The 26840-nt window shown below is 45.8% G+C and overlaps 1 protein-coding gene across 1 annotated transcript in view; it reads left to right on the top strand.

Moving 5' to 3' along the window:
- Nucleotides 1-26840, top strand: part of SNX19 (sorting nexin 19) — a 56556-nt gene that overhangs the window by 16915 nt on the left and 12801 nt on the right. Inside the window, exons 5-7 of the mRNA XM_040326245.1 lie at nucleotides 3623-3742; nucleotides 7433-7560; nucleotides 21960-22056. Of these exons, the coding sequence (XP_040182179.1) occupies nucleotides 3623-3742; nucleotides 7433-7560; nucleotides 21960-22056 (345 nt within the window). The remainder of the gene's footprint in view (nucleotides 1-3622; nucleotides 3743-7432; nucleotides 7561-21959; nucleotides 22057-26840) is intronic.

Below are 26840 nucleotides of genomic sequence, written 5' to 3'. Positions count from 1 at the left end.
ATCATAAGAGGACCTGGCTGCTGGACAGCCAATAGGAAGTATTCATATCACACAGGCATGGACATGGCACATAAAGCAGGATCCTGCCTCCTGGAACAGAAGAATAGAGAAGACCTGAAACGTCTTGTGACTGCGACGTTAGGTGAGTAAAGAAAGGCATTTAGATAGCAATCAGTGGTGAGTGGGGGAGGGGACAGGGGGAGCCCGGCGATCAGCTTTAATGTTACACATGCCTGGGCTTGTTTGAAAAAGCATCGCATTCAATGAACAAATCCCACGGGATCCTCTTATTTATCAAAGCTTCAGCATTATTATTCCGAAAAGAAGAACATTAACCAGCCGCAGCGTTTAGGAAGCAAATCACCATTTTGTTTGATGAAGTGTCCAAATGTAACATCTGTTGTGAACAGAACTCACAAACTGTAAATTTGTAAATGTAACAAATGCAAAACATCCAAATAAACTGCAAACGATTGCCAGAAACACGCCGTCTCCAATTTATTCACCGCAAATAACAAGCCGAGCTCCCGGCACTCTAATACATTTACCTGGAAATTAAACCCAATCATTCTGCTGTACCTCATTCTCCATTTACTGATGTTACTATTATAGGGTGATGTCAGTATTGTAGGGTGATGTCAGTATTGTAGGGTGATGTCAGTATTATAGGGTGATGTCAGTGATGTCAGTATTATAGGGTGATGTTAGTATTATAGGGTGTAGTATTATAGGGTGATGTCAGTATTATAGGGTGATGTCAGTATTATAGGGTGATGTTAGTATTATAGGGTGATGTCCGTATTATAGGGTAATGTCAGTATTATAGGGTGATGTTAGTATTATAGGGTAATGTCAGTATTATAGGGTGATGTCAGTATTGTAGGGTGATGTTAGTATTATAGGGTGATGTCCGTATTATAGGGTAATGTCAGTATTATAGGGTGATGTTAGTATTATAGGGTAATGTCAGTATTATAGGGTGATGTCAGTATTATAGGGTGATGTCAGTATTATAGGGTGATGTCAGTATTATAGGGTGATGTCAGTATTATAGGGTGATGTCAGTATTATAGGGTGATGTCAGTATTATAGGTTGGTGTCAGTATTATAGGGTGATGTCAGTATTATAGGGTGATGTCAGTATTATAGGGTGATGTCAGTATTATAGGGTGATGTCAGTATTATAGGGTGATGTCAGTATTATAGGTTGGTGTCAGTATTATAGGTTGGTGTCAGTATTATAGGGTGATGTCAGTATTATAGGGTGATGTCAGTATTATAGGGTGATGTCAGTATTATAGGTTGGTGTCAGTATTATAGGGTGGTGTCAGTATTATAGGGTGATGTTAGTATTATAGGGTGTAGTATTATAGGGTAATGTCAGTATTATAGGGTGTAGTATTATAGGGTGATGTCAGTATTATAGGGTAATGTCAGTATTATAGGGTGTAGTATTATAGGTTGGTGTCAGTATTATAGGGTGATGTCAGTATTATAGGGTAATGTCAGTATTGTAGGGTGATGTCAGTATTGTAGGGTGATGTCAGTATTGTAGGGTGATGTCAGTATTGTAGGGTGATGTCAGTATTGTAGGGTGATGTCAGTATTATAGGGTGTAGTATTATAGGGGGATGTCAGTATTATAGGGGGATGTCAGTATTATAGGGTGTAGTATTATAGGGTGTAGTATTATAGGGTGATGTCAGTAATATAGAACAATGTTAGAGGGTGTAGTATTAGAGGGCGTTGCTCCTATTTGATGTTGTTAATATTATAGGATGATGTTGGTATTATGGAGCAATGTTATAGGGTGTTAGTTTTGTTTGGTGATGTTCCTATTATTGGGCGGTGTTGGGTGTTGTTGGGCGGTGTTGGTATTGTTGGGCGGTGTTGGTATTGTTGGGTGATGTTGGGTGATGTTGGTATTGTTGGGTGATGTTGGTATTGTTGGGTGATGTTCCTATTGTTGGGTGATGTTCCTATTGTTGGGTATTGTTGGGTGATGTTGGGTATTGTTGGGTGATGTTGGTATTGTTGGGTGATGTTCCTATTGTTGGGTGATGTTCCTATTGTTGGGTATTGTTGGGTGATGTTGGGTATTGTTGGGTGATGTTGGGTATTGTTGGGTGATGTTCCTATTGTTGGGTGATGTTCCTATTGTTGGGTATTGTTGGGTGATGTTGGTATTGTTGGGTGATGTTCCTATTGTTGGGTGTTGTTGGGTATTGTTGGTATTGTTGGGTATTGTTGGTATTGTTGGGTGTTTTGGGTGATTTGGGTATTGTTGGGTGATGTTCCTATTTTTGGGTGATGTTGGTATTGAAGGTCGATGTCAGTAATATAGAGCGATGGGTGTAGTATTATAGGGTGATGCTCCTATTCTATGTTAGTATTATAGGATGGTGTTAGTATTATTGGGTGATGTTCCTATTATAGGGTGATGTCAGTATTATAGGGTGATGTCAGTATTATAGGGTGATGTCAGTATTATAGGGTGATGTCAGTATTATAGGTTGGTGTCAGTATTATAGGGTGGTGTCAGTATTATAGGGTGGTGTCAGTATTATAGGGTGGTGTCAGTATTATAGGGTGGTGTCAGTATTATAGGGTGATGTCAGTATTATAGGGTGGTGTCAGTATTATAGGGTGATGTCAGTATTATAGGTTGATGTCAGTAATATAGAGCAATGTTAGAGGGTGTTGCTCCTATTTGATGTTGTTAATATTATAGGATGATGTTAGTATTATGGAGCAATGTTATAGGGTGTTAGTATTGTTTGGTGATGTTCCTATTATTGGGTGTTGTTGGGCGGTGTTGGTATTTTTGGGTGATGTTGGGTGACGTTGGTATTGTTGGGTGACGTTGGTATTGTTGGGTGACGTTGGTATTGTTGGGTGATGTTGGTATTGTTGGGTGATGTTCCTATTGTTGGGTGATGTTCCTATTGTTGGGTGATGTTGGTATTGAAGGTCGATGTCAGTAATATAGAGCGATGGGTGTAGTATTATAGGGTGATGCTCCTATTCTATGTTAGTATTATAGGATGGTTTTAGTATTATTGGGTGATGTTCCTATTATAGAGTGCTGTTAGAATTATTGGGTGATGTTAGTATTTGAGTGATGTCAGTGTTATAGGGTGCAGTTAGCATTATAGGGTTATTAGTATTCTAGGGTGATTTTTTATTTTTTTTGCATTATAGGTCGTTGTTCTTATTATAGGTGTGTTATTGGTATTCTAGGATGTTGCTGTTAGTATTAAAGGGTAAAGGTAGCAATAGGTGTTAGTGGTGTTAGTATTATGGGGTGGTGTTTAGTATTATAGGATGTTAGCATTATATGGTGGTGTTAGTATTTAGGGTGATGTTAGTATTATAAGGATGGTGTTAGTATTATGAAGTGTATGATGTGGTGTTGGTATTATAGGATGATCTTAGTATTTTTGAGTGGCATTAGTATGATAGGATGAGGTTAGTATTATAGGGTGTTCTTAATAAATTTGAGTGGTATTAGTATGATAGGATGATTTTAGTATTTTTGGGTGGTGTTGGTATTATAGGGAAATGAAAATATTTCTGCACTGGACATGCTGTAACAATCCTATCCCCATGTGTCTTTGTACAGCAATTGTGCGCGGTGCCGGAGATCGCCAGCAGCGAGGAGGTGCAGGAGTTCCTGGCTCTGAACACTGACGCTCGGATTGCATTTGTCAAGAAGCCATTCCTGGTCTCCCGGATTGATAAGGTACCGGAACATCTTGTGATGTCCTCTTTTGTACAGAAGTCACAATCATAGGAAATTCTGCTGTACAAATATGGGTGGAGATTGTTTGTATTGCCCAACCCATGGACCACTCTAAGATATAGACAAAAATGTTATCCCCTCCTCTGATTCTGTATGATTGATTGAGTGACAGAGCTGCCTGTGATGATATCATCTGTAATTCTGTCATCTACTGTAGGCTGTCTAGTGGGCCATGTACATTGTACTGGTTGTGGCTTGTGAAGGGGTACAGACGTGCCTAGTGAAGGGATATGGGTTGATCCTAATAGAGGGTTACAGGCTGTGGCTAGTAAAGGTGAATGGCATGTGGCTAATAAAGGGGTACAGCCTGTGCCTAGTGTAGTGGCATAGGCTGGGCCTAGTGGAGGGTTACTGGCTGTGGCTAGGGAAGGGGTACGCCTTGTTGCTAGGGAAGGGGTACGGCTTGTGGCTAGGGAAGGGGTACGGCTTGTGGCTAGGGAAGGGGTACGGCTTGTGGCTAGGGAAGGGGTACGGCTTGTGGCTAGGGAAGGGGTACGGCTTGTGGCTAGGGAAGGGATACAGCTTGTGGCTAGGGAAGGGGTATGGCTTGTGGCTAGGGAATGCCTACGGCTTGTGGCTAGGCAAGGGGTATGGCTTGTGGCTAGGGAAGGAATACGGCCTGTGGCTAGGAAAGGGGTACGGCTTGTGGCTAGGGAATGCCTACGGCTTGTGGCTAGGCAAGGGGTATGGCTTGTGGCTAGGGAAGGAATACGGCTTGTGGCTAGGGAAGGGATACGGCTTGTGGCTAGGGAAGGGATACGGCCTGTGGCTAGGAAAGGGGTACGGCTTGTGGCTAGGGAAGGGATACGGCCTGTGGCTAGGAAAGGGGTACGGCTTGTGGCTAGGGAAGGGATACAGCCTGTGGCTAGGGAAGGGGTATGGCCTGTGGCTAGGGAAGGGATACGGCCTGTGGCTAGGGAAGGGATACAGCCTGTGGCTAGGGAAGGGATACAGCCTGTGGCTAGGGAAGGGATACGGCCTGTGGCTAGGGAAGGGCTACGGCCTTTGGCTAAGGAAGGGATACGGCCTGTGGCTAGGGAAGGGGTAGGGTACGGCCTGTGGCTAGTCGAGGGGTTACAGCTTGTGGCTAGTGGAGGGGTATGGCCTGTGGCTAGTGGAGGGATAAGGGCTGAGATTATTGGAGGGGTACAGGATCTGCCTAGTGGGTATAGGATGTGCCTAGTGGAGGGGTAAGGGCCGTGCTTTTGGATGGGTTCGGGATCTGCCTAGTGGAGGGGTACAGGCTGTGCCCAATGGGCGAGTCTGGGTTTGCTTAGTGGGTTTGCAAGGGCTGTACCTACTGGGCGGTTAAGAGCTCTCCTACAAATATTGGTGTGTACATTGTGAGATGTGATTATTTTATACAGGTAATGGGGAAGCTTTTGGGAAAATAATGGCAATCGGTCACAAATATAATCTTTGCCAGCAGATTCTCTGCCTTGGCCAGGAAAGAGCTTCTAGAAAAGAACGTCCTTTGCTCCAATTGTTAGCGGGCTGGTTAGGCTCACATTCTCTCCTATCTGCAGCACATTTTACTTTTGGGGAGAGCCGCCTGACTTCTCTGGGCCTGTGATGTATTTCCTGATGTCAGACGAGGCAATTGATCTGAAGGCAGAGTTATGCGGCCATGTTTGTGTCTGGATGTTGTGTACAGATAGCGGCTCCACGGCTGTCACCGGCTGTCTCTGTACACTCTGATTAGACGCATCATGATAATACACCTGAGATAGATCCGCGATATTTCAGAGTATCATCTCTGCGCTGCCTGTATTCCGATTCTCCGGGCTCTCTGCTGATTTTATCTGCTCATACATCACCTCTATTGTTGTCTCACATTTAAATAACACAAGTGCTGCCATTATTCCCCGCGCGTTGTCTGTATTCAGCATCTGTGCCGGGACTGCACGTCGGGTCACATGTCAATGTTAAAGGAACCTTACCTGTGAAAATGGCTAGACTCATTCACCCTTCTCCGAAGGGAAGCCATACTTCCCTTCACTCTCCTTTTATTCTCTACTGTGCCTCTACATCAACAGGCCTCCAAAATCGTACCTTATTGCTTTTCATTTATTTTTCAAGAATGGTAATCCTAAACTTCAGATATAAGCAGCTAAAATATTTTACACATTTTACTTGCCAAATGATTTGTAATTCTGTACATCCAGTTCTGAGATTTACACCGCTCTGCCAAATAATCCTGATTTTTCTCTGTTGCCGTTAAAGAGGAGGTCCGCCCCCCAAAAAATATAAAAATGAAAAGCCGGCATCTACACATACTGCTGGCTTTTAATAAATGTACTCTTACCTGTCCTGGAGTCCAGCGAGGTCGGCACCACAGCAGATGTTTCCATCAGCTGTCAGGTGCTGCCGCTGCCATTGTGGGTAAGGGAACCCGGCAGTGTAGCCTTACGGCTTCACGCCAGGAACCCTACTGCGGATGTGTGAGGCCCCACTCCTCTCTCCTATTGGCCCGTTGACAAGGGGAGGAGGAGGGAGCTCCATGGTGACGTCACGGGCTGTGGCGCAGGCTCCCTGAAGTGGGAACAGGATACCTGTCCCCCTCCCACCTGAAAGGTGGCAATTGTAGCACCGGAGGGGAGAGAAGACAAATGAGCGGAAGTTCCACTTTTTGGGTGGAACTCTGCTTTAAGTAACACTTAACTGCTTGCCGACCAGCCGCCTCATTTTTACGGCTCTGCTGGGCGAGATCACGTAGATCTACGTCATCTCTCCCAGCAGCCAATAGGGGTGCGGGCGCGCGCGCCCGGCGGTCGCGATCACCCGCGATCGCTCATTACAGAGCGAGAACCGGAAGCTGTGTGTGTAAACACACAGCTCCCGGTCCTGTCAGGGGAGAAATGCTGATCTTCTGTTCATACAATGTATGAACAGCGATCAGTCATTTCCCCATGTCAGTCCACCCCCCCTACAGTTAGAACACACCCAGGGAACATACTTAACCCCTTCCCTGCTCCTCGCTCTGCCAGCAGAACACAATAGCGCTGAGGGAGGGAATCCCCCCATCAACATTGACTGTGATGATGGGGGAATCAAGCATTTATAATTTCTTCAACCCATGCTTGAAGGTAAGAAAATTACATAACATATGGCCAGCTCACCTTTCCTGTGACTGGACAGTGAAAGGAGATGCGGCAGGCTCAAGAGCTCATCTCTCTGTCACTCTGCTCTCGAGTACTATAAGCACGCTATTTGTTAACACAGCATAACTGATTGGCTTCTTGTGCTGTGTGTTGCATGTTGCATGTTGTGTGTGTGTGTGTATATATGTATATGTATGTGTGTGTATGTGTGTGTATATATATATATATATATATATATATATATATATATATATATATATATATATATACATACACACACACACACACACACACACACACACACACACACACACACACACACACACACACACACACACACATATATATATATATATATATATATATATATATATATATATATATATATATATATATATATATATATATATATATATATATATATATATATATATAAAAAAATCTCAGATACACAAGACGGACAGCTCAGGTTTTCAAAAACTTTTTTTTGCTTTCGTTTTATTTTCCTTTATTTTATTCCTCTCGGCAGATTGTGGTGAACGCCATTGTTGACACATTGAAAACGGCATTTCCTCGATCAGAGCCTCAGAGCCCAACCGACGAGCTGAGTGAGAACGAGGTGGATGGGAAATCTCAAAATGATAAGAAAAGTACCAAGTGAGTATCCCAGTGCCCCCCCCCCCCCCCCCCCCCGTACAGAGCACAGAGCCGAGTGTGGTCTCATGGCTTCTCTCTTCTCGCACCAATGCTCTTAGTCTGCACACGGACCCTTTTTCAATCCTGACCGCGGTGCCCTGGACATGTGTGAACCGGTTCCATTGAGAGCCGGTCACACTTGCCTGTCATGCGAATTGGATGCAGAGAAACCCACTTCCAATTTGCATATGTGTGAACCCGGCCTTAGGAACATTTGCATTTTTAAAGTGTCAAAAAGCCCAGTCTAAAAATAATATTTTGTATCTTCATAAATAGTCCTCTAAATACCCTTTTGGATTGCAATGTGAAATTGACTATACTGTAATATATGTTAAATCTCAGTTCAGCTGACTTTCTTTATGAGGGTGGCTACACTGGCTCTACATGTTCCCACTGTACATTGGATGTAGCCACCATCCTCTGCACATTCTCACTACAGACTATTTGCTGACACATTCATGTAAAAGACCTTTTGTAATAATCTCATCCAGCCCATTCATCACTGCCCTGGCGCCTACATATAAATGCATTGCAGTATGCAAGCGCAATGAATCTTGGGAGTTGTAGTGCAAGGAGAGCATGAATACATAAAATACATGCGCTGCTCATACCTCAAAACTGGAGACGCAGAAGAAGCGCCGTGAGAACATAATCGTGATGCTGAAAAAAAGCGAATTAAACATCGTTTGCTGATTGTAATTGGAGGTGATGTTTAGGATATCATGCTGGATTGGAAGTTCATTCAATGCTGAAGGGTTTAATGACACTTTAATTTGTAGGATAAATGATCATTGGTGAAGCAAACATTGTCATTGTTGGCAGAATATTAACCACTTAAGACCTGGACCTTTATGCAGGTAAAGGACCTAGGCAGTTTTTGCGATTCGGCACTGCGTTGCTTTAACTGACAATTGCGCGGTCGTGCGACGTGGCTCCCAAACAAAATTGCCGTCCTTTTTTTCTCTCAAATAAAGCTTTATTTTGGTGGTATTTGGTCACCTCTGTGGTTTTTATTTTTTGCGCTATAAACAAAAATAGAGCGACAATTTTGAAAAAAATTCAATATTTTTTACTTTTTGCTATAATAAATATCCCCCAAAAATATATAATTATTTTTCCTCAGTTTAGGCCGAAAAAAAATCGCAATAAGCGTTTATCGATTGGTTTGAGCAAAATTTATAGCGTTTACAAAATAGGAGATAGTTTTATTGCATTTTTATAAATATATATATATATTTTTTTGTGACTGCGACATTATGGCGGACACATCGGACAATTTTGACACGTTTTTGGGACCATTGTCATTTTCACAGCAAAAAATGCTATGTTTACTGTGAAAATGACAATGGCAGTTTAGGAGTTAACCACTAGGGGCCGCTGTAAGGGTTATGTGTGACCTCATATGTTTTTCTAACTGTAGGGGGGCGGGGCTGGACGTGTGATGTCATTGATCGTGTTTCCCTATATTAGGGAACACAGAATTCGGAGATTTGGACTGCGACATTATGGCGGACACATCGGACAATTTTGACACGTTTTTGGGACCATTGTCATTTTCACAGCAAAAAATGCTATACAAATGCATTGTTTACTGTGAAAATTACAATGGCAGTTTAGGAGTTGACCACTAGGGGGCGCTGTAAGGGTTATGTGTGACCTCATATGTTTTTCTAACTGTAGGGCGGCGGGGCTGGACGTGTGATGTCATTGATCGTGTTTCCCTATATTAGGGAACACACGATTCGGAGCTTTGGACCGGGTCACGGAGCTTTGGACCGGGTCGCGTGCACGCGCCGGCGACCCCACGGCTGGGCTTAAAGGGCCACGTACAGGTACGTGGATGTGCCCAGCCGTGCCATTCTGCTGACGTATATCGGTGTGAAGAGGTCCTTAAGTGGTTAAAAGATGATCTACAATCTTAAATTGTATTTAGATGTTGATAATCGTGGCTGTGTGCAATAAAGGAGAAGTACAGCTAAATCTCATTTGGCTGTACTTCTCCTGTGGATCACGGAGTGCAGTTTGTTTTGCACTCCTGTGACCCGTTTTCAGCAGACAGTGGGCTTAAGTCCGCTGTTTGCTGATGATGTCACAGAGCCAGGCCATGCTCAGGCAAGATCGTGACAATGGAGTCTAGATCCGCCCACATGCCTGGACCAGCAACCGCCTCACCCTCTCAGCGAGCCACTGAGAGGCTGAGCCACCGCTCTCGCCCGCTCCACAACTCAGCACTCCAATGAGCGAGGAGGGGGCAGAGCAGAGAGCTGCTGACTGACAGCCACAAGCTCTCTGCTCAAAAAGCTGTGAGAACCGAGCAATCAGCAGTGTAAGATCGCTCGGCTCTCAGTGTTTAAAGAGGGGGGACAAATGCCGCATCTGACCGATGCAGCATTCACCTAGGTAAGTATGATTCTTAAATAAATAAGAAAACCCATACTTCTCTCTTTTTTTTTTTTTTTTTTTTTTTTTATCAATAACAGTTTTATTCAGAAAATTTTCCATACTTCTCTTTTAATGTATTGTAAGTCCGAAGCTGTCTATAGATGGGTTTGCTTGCCCCTTCTACGTATTGGAGGTGTCCCGCTGTGACATTGTATTCTGAGGTCCTTACAATAATGCCGGAATCCAACCAGATGCCTAACCAGTAAGGATGGGCTTGGGCGCGTTCGCAACCCCCCATGCCCAAGCCTGCCAGGAAGCTGACACTGTGCAGCTCTAATCACAGGCAGTGAGACATTTCCCGATCTGTGAAGCCGCAGATCTAACCTTGTAAAGAAGAAATCAATATACATATCTTTTCTGAAACCGATCCGACCCGAGTTGTAATCTCGGCTTCGTCGTGGTGGCGGGTGCAGAGGACACAGCCGACAACGGAAGCCCTATAGTAAGTCCCCATTCATTTTACAGCTGTTGTCAGGTGTGTCCTCTGCAGATCTTCCGCCGCTGGAGACCGGATCAGCTTCAGAAAAGGTATGTATTCTGATTTCTTCTTTACAGGGTTAGATAGGTTAGTGCAGGGTTTGACAAATTTGCTTGGAATGTAGGAGCCAGCTAAAAAAGTTAGGAGCCAGAAAACGCACCCCGTCCCGACAAGCGCGCGTGCAGAAGCGAACACATACGTGAGTAGCGCCCGCATATGTAAACGGTGTTCAAACCACACATGTGAGGTATCGCCGCGATTGGTAGAGCGAGAGCAATAATTCTAGCCCTAGTCCTCCACTGTAACTCAAAACATGCAACCTGTAGAATTTTTTAAACGTCGCCTATGAAGATTTTAAAGGGTAAAAGTTTGTTGGCATTCCACGAGCAGACGCAATTTTGAAGCGTGACCTGTTGGGTATGAATTTACTCAGCGTAACATTATCTTTCATAATATTAAAAAAAATGGGGATAACTTTACTGTTGTCTTATTTTTTAATTAAAAAAAGTGTAATTTTTTCCCAAAAAAGTGCGCTTGTAAGACCGCTGCGCAAATACGGCGTGACAGAAAGTATTGCAACGATCGCCATTTTATTCTCTAGGGTGTTAGGATAAAAAATATATATAATGTTTGGGGGTTCTAATTAGAGGGAAGAAGATGTCAGTGAAAATAGTGAAAAATAGTGAAAAATTACATTAGAATTGCTGTTTAACTTGTAATGCTTAACTTGTAATACCAACGGCCACCACCAGATGGCGCCAACTCACAAATCTGGTGGTAATAACTTGTAATACCAACGGCTCACCGCCAGATGGCGCCAACTCACAAATCTGGTGGTAATAACTTGTAATACCAACGGCTCACCGCCAGATGGCGCCAGCTCAGGACACCATTTCTAGTCGCCATGGCGACCTGGCGCCCGGGATTTGTCGAGCCCTGGGTTTAGTGTTAGATCATGGATGTCACTAGATGCAGGGATTTTAGTGTTAGGCTGGACTTACACTTTAACCAGTTGCATATAAGAAAATTGCTCATCAGGAAGTACCTGGTATGAGGGCCTGCTATAGGAGAGACATAAGGAGATACGTTACTCCCAACGATCGCAGTGAAATGGCTAAAATCTCCCAAATGTAAAACAAACCATACAAAAACCTATGCAACAAATGCAGTGCTTTGCCCAACAACACAATATTGGATATAGTGACGTGCATGAGGGCTTCTGAAATCATTGGATATTAAAGTTACCGGCTCTCTCCAGAAGTTTTTCGACCTGGCAGATGTGAAATCCCCCCCCCCCCATTGTGCCAACATGGCAGCATGTTGAGTGTCACACGCCCAGCTCTGTAATCCCCGGGAGTCCATCATTGGGCACAGCCAATATAAACGTCCCCACTGAGTTGTCATCTGTTCTCTACATGCCATATCCAATATTAGAGTCTCAAAATTCGAAGCACGAGAAGGAAAAGCACAGATTGCAACAAGACTGAAACTTGTGATGATGAATATTTTTTCCGTTTAACATCTTCCAGACAATTGTGCTGGTTGTAAACAGTGACAGAGCCTGGCCACCCGCCAGTCATTAGCCGCTGAGACCCGTTCCTGGCTCCAGGCCCAAAGCGGCACGTACGACTATACAAGAAATAAAGTGCTGTGTTCATCTGTCACTGACACAATTGAGACTCGACAACTGGAGATCTGGCGTCCTGTCAGGAGATCTCCTGAAGGCTGTGTAAGCCAAACCTCCCTGGGGTTTCATCGCACCATCGAGCTGCTGCGCTCTAATAGACTTTTGCCTTACTTATGTGTTTATTATATTCTCACCATTATCTCCGAGCGGGCTCGTCTGGTCGGCTAGAAACTCGGGCATTCGTGTTGGGGGTTCCTGGACAAGACACAATTTAGTGTGTACATCTATTTATCCATCGCTCGATCTATGTGTTTTTATATTTTTTACAGTAAATGTAACATATGTACAGGAATAGAATAAGACTGAGACAGGAGAGGCACCAGCTTTGGGTACCCTGTTGAGAAGAGCTTAATTTGCCTCCACACATTTGTCTTGGCAAAACGCCTCCAAGTCATGCAAAGCCTTTGGTCGTCTTGCATGAACCACACGTTTGAGATCTCCCCAGAGGGGCTTGATGATATTAACCACTTCCATACCAGGCACTTACGCAGCTTCCCGCCCAAGCCAATTTTCAGCTTTCAGCGCTGTCGCACTTTGAATGGCAATTGCGCGGTCATGCTACACTGTACCCAAACAAAATTGGCGTCCTTTTTTCCCCACAAATAGAGCTTTCTTTTGGCGGTATTTGATCACCTCTGCGATTTTTTTTTTTTTTTTTTTTTTTTTTGCGCAACAACTAAAAAAAGACTGAAAATTTTGAAAAAAAACCTACGTTTTTATTTTTTTCTGTTAATTTTTTTGTAAATAAGTAAGTTTTCTCTTTCAATTACGGGCACTGATATGGCGGCACTGATGGGCACCGATGAGATGGCACTGATGGACATCGATGAGGTAGTACTGACGGGCACAGATGAGGTGGCACTGATTGGCAGCGCTGGTATGCGGCACTGATGGGCACTCATGGGCTGCACTGATGGGCACTCATGGGCAGCACTGATGGGCACTCATGGGCAGCACTGATGGGCACTCATGGGCAGCACTGATGGGCACTCATGGGCGGCACTGATGGGCACTCATGGGCGGCACTTATGGGTGGCACTGATGGATACTCATGGGTGGCACAGATGGGCACTGATAGGTGGGCACTGGGCATGGATGGGCACTGTGGGGTGGCACTGATGGACACTGTGGGGTGGCACTGATGGACACTGTGGGGCGGCACCAGACTTTTTTTTTTTTTTGCCCCTTTTTTTTGCCCTTCCCTGGTCCAGGGTGGGCATCCCTGGTGGTCCAGTGTGGCGATCCGAAGGGGGGCTGCGCTGATAAACAATCAGCGCGAACCCCCCCTGTCAGGAGAGCCGCCGATCGGCTCTCCTCTACTCGCGTCTGTCAGACGCGAGTGAGGAAGAGCCATCAACGGCTCTTCCTGTTTACATCGTGATCAGCCATGATTGGACACGGCTGATCACGTGGTAAAGAGTCTCCGTGAGAGACTCTTTACCGAGATCGGTGTTGCGGGGTGTCAGACTGACACCCTGCAACAACGATCGCCGCGATGCGCGCCCCCGGGGCACGCAGCGGCTCAGAATCCTGAGGACGTCATATGACGTCCAGTCAGGATTCTACAACCACTTTGCCGCCGTCAATCTGTCATTGGCGGGCAGCAAGTGGTTAAGGTCAGGAGACTGGGATGACCACTCCAGAACCTTCACCTCTTTCTGTTGTAACCACTGAAAGTTCATCTTGGCCTTGTGCTTAAAGTGGCTGTAAACCCTTACAGACCACTTTTACCTACAGGTAAGCCTATATTTATTCTTACCTGTGGTACAAGAAATATCTCCTAAACCTAGACGGTTTAGAACAGGGGTGCCCAACCTTTTAAAGAGCGAGGGCCACTTAAGCGACTTAGTAACCAGTCGTGGGTCACAATGAATGGAGCTGGCGGGTGACAGGTCCATGTCCACCCTGCATATGCAGAGCGGACACGGACACGGCTCGCTCGACTCTATGGGCCCTCCAATCCAATCTGACCAGATGGAAGGGGAAGAATACTCCCCCCTTCTGTTTTTTTTAGTGGATCGGATTGAAGGTAGGTGGGTATATATGGCCACAAGTCCGTTTCCATCTGTGACTCAATAGAGGTGAATGGAGGGTCCAATTGGGTTGGACCAATCATGCCAAAGGAGCCTAAGGCTGCTTTCATACTGATGCGCTGTGGTTTACCTGCACTGTAGGTACAGCGCAGTGCACCTGTGGCTTTCCTGTGGGTTAGCTGCACTTTGCCATAGACTTCTAATATATCCTGCAGGTGTTGTGCATTTTCTGAAAGCGCACCAAACTCGCAGGTTATAACAGAAATCTATGGCTCAGTGCAGGTAACCCACAGGTGTTCTGTGCTGCCCCTGCAGATCAGATTGAAAGCAGCCCAGTAACCACTGCAGAACAGATATGCCCATAACTACACAGTGATTTTAGTAATAAACTTACCTTTAATAACAGTCTTTCATTCAGGTATCGCTGGCTGTTGCTGTCCCAGGCAGAGTGCATTTTGTATCAGGAAGCATCGGCTTATGCGGCTCTGTATTCCTGCTTGCTTTCTCTACTGCCATCATCCCAGAGCAGGTGGTCGCGGGCCACATCAGAGGGCTTTGTGGGCCACTGGTTGGGCACCCCTGGTTTAGGAGATATTTGCAGAAAAGACTGCACCGATGTCTACAGGGCATGCATGCCGTAGACAACAGCGCAGGCGCACTGAGCGTGCCGTTAGTGAAGGCGATCATGCTGTCTCTGGTTGCTGTTTTACTTGTGTAGGCTACACTTGTAATGCCAACGGCCACCACAAGATGGCGCCAGATCACATAAGGAAGCTTAGGCCTGCAGAAGGCCGCAAAGCCGCGGCCTCAATTACCGGCCGGTGCGGGCCCGCCGCGTACGCACGGCGGGAGAGGTGGGGGCGCACGGAGACACAGCATCCTGTGTCTCCATGCGCCCCCACCTCCCCCGCCGCAGGATCGCAGCGGCCCCACGCCGGCCAGTAATTGAGGGCGCGGCCTTCTGCAGGCCTAAGCTTCCCCGGGCGCCAGGTCACTATTTCTTGTCGCAATAGCGACCAGGCGCCTGGATTTTGTCAAGCCCTGAGTTATTAGGTTTAGGGGCAATTACTTTTTCACAGCACTGTGTGTGTATATATATGTGTGTGTGTGTGTGTGTGTGTGTGTGTGTGTGTGTGTGATTTTATTTTATTTATATATATATATATATATATATATATATATATATATATATATATATATATATATATATATATATATATATATATATATATATATATATATATATAAAATCGTGGATACTTTTTTTTTTTTTTTCCTACTTTTTTACATTTTCCTAGATTAAATTGTTGGCAGCCAAGCTGTCCTAGAGAAAGACAGCCACGTCATCACATCATAGTACATGATAGAATAATGAGGAATACAAATGATCTTCCAAAATAGATTAATGGAATGACACCAGTGGAAATAGAACTGTGACTACAACTGAATCTGATCCTATCAGGGGACAATTCTGTGAATAAATTGCAGTATTAAATCGCAGATCTGTATCGCTGCCATTACAAGCGTTATTACACCGCATGTCTACTGTAATTGAATATACCTATGGCTGAGGATTTTCAATTTCGAATCCAACAGAGAGACGGGATTGGTCTGTGGGGAGGTTGATTGAGTCATTTTATATATATATTTTTTTTTTCTTGGTTTTGTTTTAAGATGAAATGATAATGTTCTGACTGCAGAGTCTAAGCTGTTAATCAATTGAATAGCAATGGCTGCAGATTATCCTCACATTTTAGGGGAAACTCTAGTTTGTCCTCCTGGAGAGCCCCTGATATGATGGGGGGGGGGGGTTCCTGACCCCTACAGAGTCCCCTATAACAGCTGGACATGGATAAGTTCAGGCTGTCTTTAGAGGATAATGATGGGTGATCACTGATCTTACAATTGTGGATTACCACATACAAGGTGTCCCCGAGTTACGAACATCTGACCTGCGAACGACTCCTACTTGCGAACGGGAGGCTGCGTGGTCACTTTTCGACGGCGGGGACATTCGACGGAACCTTTTCGACGGCGGGGACATTCGACGGAACCTTTTCGACGGCGGGGACATTCGACGGAACCTTTTCGACGGCGGGGACATTCGACGGAACCTCGGAAAACAACGTATCTGCTGTTCTGCACATGCTGTTTCGACTTGCCAACATATTCAACTTAAAGTGGAGGTTCCACCAAAAAAATAATTTTGCTTTAAATTGTAGATTACACCTAAAAAATAAAAAAAAAGAACATTTTTTTTTTACCCACCTTGAAATGCCTGTTGCTATGCGGAAGCAAAAAATCTGCCTTCCTATCCACCTAGGATCTTGACGTCAGCTACCTCGGCTCCACAGCGCTAATACTCCTGGGAAATGTGGAGTCATTCAGCCGTGTGCCTCCCCTGTACGAGAATCTCGTTATTGCAAAGCAGTCCGACGCTCGTTGCGATGGCAACCAAACTCATAGACAGCGCGGCGCTGTAGCAGTATTGCGCATGCGCGAGATTGGGGCGGGACGGCTCTTTCGTCCGGGCGCGTCATCCCAACTAATCCAGGAAGCAACTGCTTGTGGGTTTCACTTTGCCCACAAGCAAGATGGGAAATCGCATGAAGGCTCAGGAGAAAGAAATATAAGGTATTTATTGCATATAAGTTGGCAGAACGGCGGGACTAAAAGACGTAGTATGCGGTATTCTAAAGAATTAAGGAAAGATAAATGAAAGGTCCTATTTCAAAAATGATTTCATTGACCCTCCCTGATAGTTGAAGTATTTTAGTCGTCTTCATAAAGGACAGACTTGACGGTCCTCACTTTTCACCAGAACCTTTAACAAAGTGTCTTTGCTTCCTTTAGTGCTTTTACACCAAAATAATTTTTCCTGTTGCTATGCCAAAAAGGCAGCGATCCTAATAAGATTGGAATATTTGTCACGTATATCTTAAAGGGGAGTTCCAAGCTTTTTTACTGTTTATTAAAAGTCAGCAGCTACAAAAAGTGTAGCTGCTGGATTTTTATAAACAGACACTCACCTGCTCCATGGTCCAGCTCCGCTCCGCTCCTCTCCCCCCCCCCCCCCCCCCTCTCCGGCCGGTGTTTTCATTCTAAGGCCCCTTTCATACTGGGGCAGGAGGTGCGGTGGCGGTATAGCGCCGCTAAAAATAGCGGTGCTATACCATCGGAATTGCCGAGGGATTCGGCCGCTAGCGGTGTGGTATTAACCCCCACTAGCGGCCGATAAAGGGTTAATACCGCCCGCAATGCGCCTCTGCAGAGGCGCATTGCGGGCGGTATTACTGCGGTTTCCCATTGTTTTAAATGGGAAGGAGCGGTATACATACCGCTCCAAAGATGCTGCTTGCAGGATATTTTTTTTTCTCTCTTGCCAGCGCATGGCCTCCTCCTGAAGCCCCTCGGGCTTTCACATTGAGATGGCTGGGCAGGAGTTTTTCAGGCAGTATAGCAGCGCTATTTTTAGCGCTGTACCGCCTGAAAAACTCCTCAGTGTGAAAGCGGTCTAAGTGTGGGCACCCACCCGTGACAGCTTTCGGCTTCACGGCCGGGCACTCACTGCGCGCTCTGTGATTGGTAAGGCGATCGCCTTGGACCTGTCACGTGTCCCAGGCGATCGCCTAAAGGGAGGGGCCGCTGTGGGCGATATGACGTATCGCCTAGGCGGTCCCTGGCCGGAAGGAGGAAGTGGGACAGGAAGTCCCACTCCTCCTGAAGCCCCCACTCCCCCCCCCCAAAAAAAATGACATGCCAAATGTGGCATGTAAGGGGGTGAGGAGTGGATTAAGCGGAAGTTCCACTTTTTGGTGGAACTCCGCTTTAAAGGGTCGGCCTGAATGTGATCTTTCAATTCTAGCTGCAGTCTGGAGGACCCATTGATGAGATCTTCCACCATAGTTCCCCGCTCTGTTCTCTACTGCACTGGGGTGTTCCCTTGGTCCTTGTTAAATGATAAAGTGACCTCGAAGAGCACTGGTTGGCTTTTTTTTCTAAAGGACAGCAGCTGTCTGTTGGCACCGTTCCCAGATTCCGGTGAACATTTGGAGGTGAAATCAGAAAACAAACATCACACGAGTTCTCGCGGGATTTAGATAGAACTTGTTTCTTTCTAAATCCCGTGATAACTCACGGCAGACCTCCGCAATGACAAAAGCTCCCAGGAGACATTGTGGCATCGAGAAAGTGACGGAATGCCCGCACACTAGGGTTGTCCCGATACCGATACTAGTATCGGTATCGGGACCGATTCCGAGTATTTGCGGGAGTACTTGTACTCCCGCAAATGCCCCCGATGCCTTTCCGATACTCGATTATGGATATGGGGGGGACATGGCTGGATATGGGGGGGACATGGCTGCATATGGGGGGACATGGCTGGATATGGGGGGGACATGGCTGGATATGGGGGGACATGGCTGGATATGGGGGGGACATGGCTGCATATGGGGGGGACATGGCTGGATATGGGGGGGACATGGCTGCATCTGTGGGGGGACATGGCTGGATATGGGGGGGACATGGCTGGATATGGGGGGGACATGGCTGCATCTGTGGGGGGACATGGCTGCATATATGGGGGGGACATGGCTGCATTTGGGGACACATTTAAAAAAAAAGTATCGGTACTTGTACTCGGTCCTAAAAAAGTGGTATCGGGACAACCCTACCGCACACTACCCGATGAATCCATATACAGGAAGCGGCCAGTAACATAAAGGATTACTAAGGTACAGTGGATCGAAAAAAAAACAAAAAACATGCGGTTTAGTAATTATGCATATGAGCGTATAATTTTTTTTTTCTTTTGGTGGGGGAGGGGATCTTGGGTGGGGGTTCCCACACTTTTTTCCCCAGGACTTGACCACTGTGTTGCAAGATTTGACGGGTCGCCTAATCTGATGGAACACCAGTGGCGGGGGGAAGGAGGAGGGAGCCGAGCCGCTGGCGTAATTTGCCGCAGCCCGTACTCCCGAGTGTGGGGACAGGTATACGCTCCACCCTTCCCTCCCAAAAGGTGCAAAATGTGGCACCAGAGGGGGGAGGAGACAAATAAGCTGAAGTTCCCTTTTGGGTTGAACTCCGCTTTAAACATCAAAAAATTGGCTTAGAATGTTTTATGTACTGGAAGTAATTGAGCATCAAATTGGACAAAATGCATCAGTTTCGCCACTCTTAATAAATGGCCCCTTTAATAATTGGTGACTGTGGCGCCACACGTTTATCAGTAATATGTCCGCTTCTCGCTCACTCTCAGTTGTCATTTTCCAGCTTGCTTCCCTGCTGCAGATTTTCAGCGTTTTGTTGCGCTTATTATCTCAAACAAAGTGATCAATTACCACGAATGATGTTGAAAACATTCCCCCCGCGTCTGTCCGTCTGTCTGTCCGCGGTGGAATATTCCTGGCAGGGAAGTGCATTAAGCAGCCTCTGTGCCGAGAGGATGTAATTATTCTGAATATTCTCCACATTAAATGCCTCTTATTGTCCATTATCTGCCCATTATTCAGTGGAAATGAGAACTCCCAGTAAAGTCCTTGATCTTCATACTTTACTTAAAACTAATAAAGAAAGGAAAAAAAAAATCACGTACGTGCAGAATTTAGAAAGTACATTTGTGCCCGGCGTGCGGAGATTTGTGTGCCACCAGTGCCCTCTGCTGGAGGAGACTCATCACAGCCGTCCCACAGCGCTGCTGTGTATGGCATAATGTGCGCCCGTATTCCTGGCACAAAGTACATCGGCTTGTAGAATTCGCTATGGGGTCATTCGCATATCACTCAGCTGTACTTCAAATCTGCATAACGGAAGGGTGGATACATTTTGCTCTCAATGCTGTGATTTACAGTCCTCCACGCAGAAGCAAACCTTTTAGGCCAGTAAAAAAGACAGTGGCCCAGATTCAAGAAGCACTTGCGCCCGCGCAACCATAGGTTACGCAGCGCAAGTGCTTACTTGCTCCGGTGTAACGAGTGCTCCTGATTCAGGAACCTCGTTACACCGACTGCAGGCTAAAATCTGCGCGGCATAAGGCTCTTATGCCACGCAGATTTTAGGCTGCATTCTTGCGGGGGCCGCTAGGGGGCGCTCCCATTGTGTATCAGCGTGTAGTATGCAAATTGCATACTACCACTGATTCACAAGCTTGCGCGGGCCCCCGCGCAAGCCAGGTACGGAGTTTCCGTACGGCTACTTTTAGCGCAAGGCTGCCCCTTCTAATAGTAGGGGCAGCCAATGCTAAAGTATAGCCGGCCTTCCCGCGCCGTGAAATTTGAATTTCACGGCGTTTGCGTAAGTGAAACGTGAATGGCGCTGGACGCCATTCACGTTCACTTAGAAGCAAATGACGTCCTTGCGACATCATTTGCCGCAATGCACGTCGGGAAGGTTTCCCGACGGAGCATGCGCTGTACGCTCGGCGCGGGAGCGCACCTAATTTAAATGATTCCCGCATCGATTCCCGCAATGATTTAACTTGCGCGCGCTTACGCCGGGCAAATTTGCCGGCGCGCCCTCGCAATTCACGGAGCTACTGCTCCGTGAATCGAGGGCAGCGCAAAATATTTGCGGGGGCGCAGGGCAAAATCGTTGCCCTGCTCCCCGCAAATATCGCGCAATTCTACTTGAATCTGGGCCATTATCCATATGAACAATGAAATACAGATTAACATGGACTTTAACCACTTCAGCCCCGGATCATATTGCTGGTCAATGACCGGGCCACTTTTTGCGATTCGGCACTGCGTCACTTTAACTGGCAATTGCGCGGTCGTGCGACGTGGCTCCCAAACAAAATTTGGCGTCCTTTTTTCCACCACAAATAGAGCTTTCTTTTGGTGGTATTTGATCACCTCTGCGGTTTTTAGTGCTATATACAAAAATAGAGCAACAATTTTGAAAATAATGCATATTTTTTACTTTTTGCAATAATAAATATCCCCCAAAAATATATAAAAAATATTTTTTATTCCTCGGTTTAGGCCCATATGTATTCTTCTACAATAATCGCAATAAGCGTTTATTGATTAGTTTGCGCAAAAGTTATAGCATTTACAAAATAGGGGGTAGTTTTATTAATATTTTTTTTTTTACTAGCAATGGCGGCGATCAGCGATTTTTTTTTTTTTTTTTTTTATCGGTACTGCGACATTATGGCGGACACTTCGGACACTTTTGACACATTTTTGGGACCATTGGCATTTTTATAGCGATCAGTGCTATAGAGACTTACTAAGAATTAGGCGCATAGATACAACGGCGCAACTCAGAGCTACGACGGCGTATCTGAAGATACGCCGTCGTATCTCGTTTGTGAATCTGGGCCAAAGTGTGGCCCTCTGGTGATGTCAGGGGCCACATCTGAGGCCCCTTTCAGCTCATAAGTTGACAACCACTGCTATAAATCCTCTGTACACAAAACCTAGCACTTGGGGAACCTAAACATACCTGTAGCCCTTTTACTGATGCTTGAGTTGTCAGTGGGAGATCTTCTCCAGGCTTGATATAAAGTTCTCATTGGCTGCTGGATTTGGACGGATTCACTTGTATATCTTTTTGCTGGCTGCACAGTCACAGCTATATGAAAATTGCAGGTAATCTGATATCCTGTCGGACAATAGGCAGGTAATTCTGAAGGATAATCTTTTTGGTTGGGGGTATCATGTATGATATCAATATCGGGAAAGTCCCAGTAATATTCTCTGTTTGTTGTCAGGTCTCGTCTGCGGTTCCCATCCAGTAAAATCGCCCCGGTCCTGACCTCATGTGACCTCCAGGAGAAGATCCTGTACTCCGTCCGGGAGGGCAGCACGGTGAGACCACATAGGATATATTTTGGGGGATAGTTGGTTATAAAAGGTCAAAGTTTATGATTTTCTGTTGATTATGTCTGTTTATGAAGCCACTGCAGGAGGTCATTTACCCTTCTCCCCTCTAAGGTGAAAATATATTTCAGAGAGAAGATTATAAGGACTTTCCAGCTACTTAAAGCGGAGTTCCACCCAAAAGTGGAACTTCCGCTTATCTGATCCCTCCAAAACATTTGGCACCTTTCGGGGGGGGGGGAGGGGGGAGCAGGTTCCTGATTTTGACAGATACCTTGTCCCCACTTCCTTTGGACCTTGCCGCGGTGAGTTGCGTCAGATGTTCAGTCTCCCTCCTCCTTCCCCCTGCTGCTGGGACAGTAAGAGAGCACAGCACGCTTTGTGCATTCGCCATAGAGACTTGGCTGAGAAGACACAAGACTCCACTGCCGGGTTTTCTTACTGGCAATGGCTGCGACGGCACCCGACAGCCGATGGAAACAAAGTGGAAGGTAAGAAAATTGATTCAGTCGGTGTTGATGGGGAATCCCTCCTGCAGAGCCATTGTGTTCTTCCAGGGGGGAGTGCAGGGAGCCTTCCTTGCCAGCTGAACACAATGGTCACTGCTGGTGGCTATAGCTGCTGGCAGTGATCGCATGAAAAAAAATCCAACAGGCTGGTTGTACTGAACTTGATTGATGGATCAACTACAAGCCTACCCATAGATAGATCCAATCTCAGCCTGTACTTGCTGAAGCAGCCAAGATTCGATCCATCTATGGCCAGCTTAAAGCGTTTGTAAGGGAAAAATAACATACATCTCTATACATCCTTTACCGGGTCCCCTGCCAGCGCTCCTGACTCCTCCTCTCTGTCCAATGCCCCAACGGGAAGCCGCTTCCCATGGGGGCACTTCATGTTCTCGCTCCCTAGCCCTGCTACTGCGTCCATTGACACAGACAGTGGGACTTGGCCACATCCCCTGCGCTTTTGTCGCCAGTGACGGCTGGTGCTCCATTTTTTTGCAGGGGGGGGCAGCAAACCAACACCGCCCACTCACCAGCCCTGCTCACAAGCCTGCCAGCCCCGCACTTGCCCCATAAAGGTCGTGGGTGGCTTCCCCAGGTTCTCATCCCGGCCAATTCGGTCGCTTCTCCTCCCAGCCAATCCGGTCTCGGGACCCGCTTCCTGTCCCGATTGGCTGGGAGAAGAAGCAGGACAACAATAGAGAATGGTGATTCGCTATTGTCACAAGTGGGTGGGCTCAGGGTGCAGTGCTCTGCGCCTTGAGCACAACCTTTTTGAAGCCAATTAGAATCACCGGCTCTAATCGTGCTTCAATAAAAAAAAAAAAACAGTAGAACTCTATGCGTCCGGCGCCCCCCATAGAGATCAGGGGGGCGGTGGCCCTTATGGACGCGCCACTGCTTCTCATCACCTGGAGTTCATTGACAGATGGGGAGCCAATGGCTCCATTTGCTAACAATCTGCCCAATGAGGAGGGAGACAGTGGTGTAAGCCGTTGCTGGTTGGGATCAGTCTAATCAGTCTAAGGTAAGAATAAGGGGGGCTTTAGGTATCCTGAAGCAGAAAATGCATAAAATGGCCCCAAATGCAAGTGTGTTTTTTTTTTTTTTTACCTTAATGCAGGGATATGCAATTAGCGGACCTCCAGCTGTTGCCAAACTACAAGTCCCATTAGGCATAGCGAGACTCTGACAGCATCAAGCATGACACCCAGAGGCAGAGGCATGATGGGACTTGTAGTTTGGCAACAGCTGGAGGTCCGCTAATTGCATATCTCTGCCTTAATGCATAGAATGCCGCGTAATTCAAATGGGGATGTTGGGGGCGTGTTTTATTTAAATTTGACTTGACCCCGCGTTTTTTACGTTTTTTTTGAACGTGCATTGCTCCAAATTACGTCGCAAGGGCGTATTGGATTAGACGTGAACGTAAATGACGTACAGCCGTTTTCGCGAACGACTTGCGCAAACTACGTAAAAATTTCAAAATTCGACGCGGGAACGACAGCCATACTTAACATAGGATACACCGCACATACCCCTCATATAGCATAGGTAACTTTACGCCGGAAAAAGCCGAACGCAAATGACGTAAAAAAAAAAGCGCCGGGCGGTCGTTCGTTTCTGAATCGGCGTAAATACTAATTTGCATATTCCTTGCGTAAACATACGGAAGCGCCACCTAGCGGCCAGTAGGGGTGTAACGGATCGTCACCGATCCGTGATCCGAACGGGCCACCCCGATCCGCGGAGCGCTCCGGAGCCTAGGCCTAGGAAAGTCCCCGGCTTCGGCCTAGCTCCGGAGCGGCGGCCAGTCTGCTTGCCAGAGCCCAGCGTGACACGCCTCCCCGGGGAGGTGTGTCACGCTGTGCACTGGGCTCTAGCAAGCTGAATGGGAATGTTAGCAGTGAAGCACTGGTGTGAGAGGAGGGGGGGGAAAGGGGGAAAAAAGAGCACAATAGCAATTCACAGGGGTGGATTAAAGAGGAAGCAGGTGAGGCTGTTTGGGACTTAAAGTACAATCTTGATGTTTTTACAGCAAAAAAAAAAAATATATATATATATATATATATATATATATATATATATATATATATATATATATATATATATATATATATATATATATATTTTGCTGTAAAAACATCAAGATTGTACTTTAAGTCCCAAACAGCCTCACCTGCTTCCTCTTTAATCCACCCCTGTGAATTGCTATTGTGCTCTTTTTTCGGATCAGCAAAAAAAAAAAAAAAAAAAAGGTTCCTTTTTTTAATTGGTCCAAAAAAAAAATATATTATTTTATTATATATATATATATATATATATATATATATATATATATATATATAAATTTTTTTTTTTTTGGACCAATGAAAAAACGGACCCTTTTTTTTTTTTTTTTGCTGATCCGAAAATGATCCGATCCGTGACTCCTGATCCGAGGATCGATCCGATCCGTGAGTTTTTTGATCCGTTGCACCCCTAGCGGCCAGCCTGAAAATGCAGCCTAAGATACGACGGTGTAAGACACTTACACCTGTCGGATCTTAGGGATATCTATGCGTAACTGATTCTATGAATCAGGCGCATAGATACGACCGACCGCACTCAGAGATACGGCGGCGTATCAGGAGATACGCCATCGTATCTCTTTTCTGAATCCGGCCCATTGAGCTCACATAGCGCCCATAGGTGTGTACAGAGAGATCGCACTTCTACTCTAATTCTGGCCCCTGAATAAATATACAACTCTGAAAATGAAAGTGTTAATTCCATTCTAATTTCCATTCCGCTGTGAGATAATTTTGTTTAGATTTCTTCTTTTCTGCAATTCAAAGGCCCCAAATTGCATAAACATATCATGGAAACATCCACATGTGCATTTTTAAAAGGTCATTCAACTCGGAAATGCCAAATTTCCATCTACAGTCCTGACCCTGCTGATACAAACCATGGAACCCCCTCCCCCTCCAACTGCTACATCTCATTCCCCATATTTTAAAATAAATTAAAGATCATAAAGGGATGGTGGGAACCCCTAATATTTGACCATGTTGGGTATGGATCTGGTAGATATATATTGATGATTATTCTATTATTATTAATAATCAGTCCTGTATTTTATACATTTTTTTTTTTTTTATAGACACATAAATTTATATATTTTTTATTCCTCTTTACATAATAGCCCTGAAAAAGGGGGAGCCTGTCCCCCGAAACACATTGACTGTATGTTCTTAATCAATTCAGATCTTAAAGCGAGGTGACCGTTTTTTACTTGGCATCTCATTAGGTATGGAGGCCTTTTGTATTGTTATTTTTGACCTAAGAAAATCTCAGCACTGGAGTCATATGCAAATTAGCTAGATACGCGAATTCCCGAACGTATGCGCGTCCGACGCAGTAAAGTTACGACGTTTACGTTAGGCTTTTCCCGGCGTAAAGTTTCCCCTGCTATATGAGGCGCAGCCAATGTTAAGTATGGCCGTCGTTCCCGCGTCGAAATTTGAAAAAGTTACGTCGTTTGCGTAAGTCTTCCGTGAATGGGGCTGGACGTCATTTACGTTCACGTCGAAACCAATGACGTCCTTGCGGCGTACTTTGGAGCAATGCACACTGGGAAATTCCACGGACGGCGCATGCGCCGTTCCGAAAAAATGTCAATCACGTCGGGTCACAGTAGTTTTGCATAAAACACGCCCCCCTGATCCAAATTTTGAATTAGGCCGGCTTACGCCGGCCGATTTACGCTACGCCGCCGCAACTTACGGAGCAAGTGCTTTGAGAATACAGCACTTGCCCGTGTAAGTTGCGGAGGCGTAACGTAAATCAGATATGTTACGTCCGCACAATTTTACGCGGCTGTAAGTGAATCTGCCCCATAGAGATTTAACTTTGTTTAGTTATGTTTTTAATGGGGATGGTCCTTTAAATTCCCTTCCATAAATTGCATTTTTAAAAGATGCAGATGAAAGCTGAAGGAAGAAGGAAAGAAAACTGTCATAGTCTGAGCTTTTTTTCTCGGAGAATAGATGCAAAAACACCCCCCACCCCAAATACCCACTGTCCCTTCCCCCCTATCCACCTCCGATCACCATCCCTTGTCTCTGCCCCCCTACCCTCCTCCCAGTACTGTCCCTGCCCCCTGTCTACCTCCAAGGAGCACCATCCCTTATCTCTGCCCCCTACCCTCCTCCCAGTACTGTCCCTGCCCCCTATCTACCTCCAAGGAGCACCATCCCTTATCTCTGCCCCCTACCCTCCTCC

The sequence above is a fragment of the Rana temporaria genome, chromosome 10, assembly GCF_905171775.1.
Source record: "Rana temporaria chromosome 10, aRanTem1.1, whole genome shotgun sequence".
In the NCBI taxonomy this organism is placed as follows: domain Eukaryota; kingdom Metazoa; phylum Chordata; class Amphibia; order Anura; family Ranidae; genus Rana; species Rana temporaria.
Note: the sequence above shows the minus strand (reverse complement) of the source record. Positions and strands in the feature narration are given on the sequence as shown.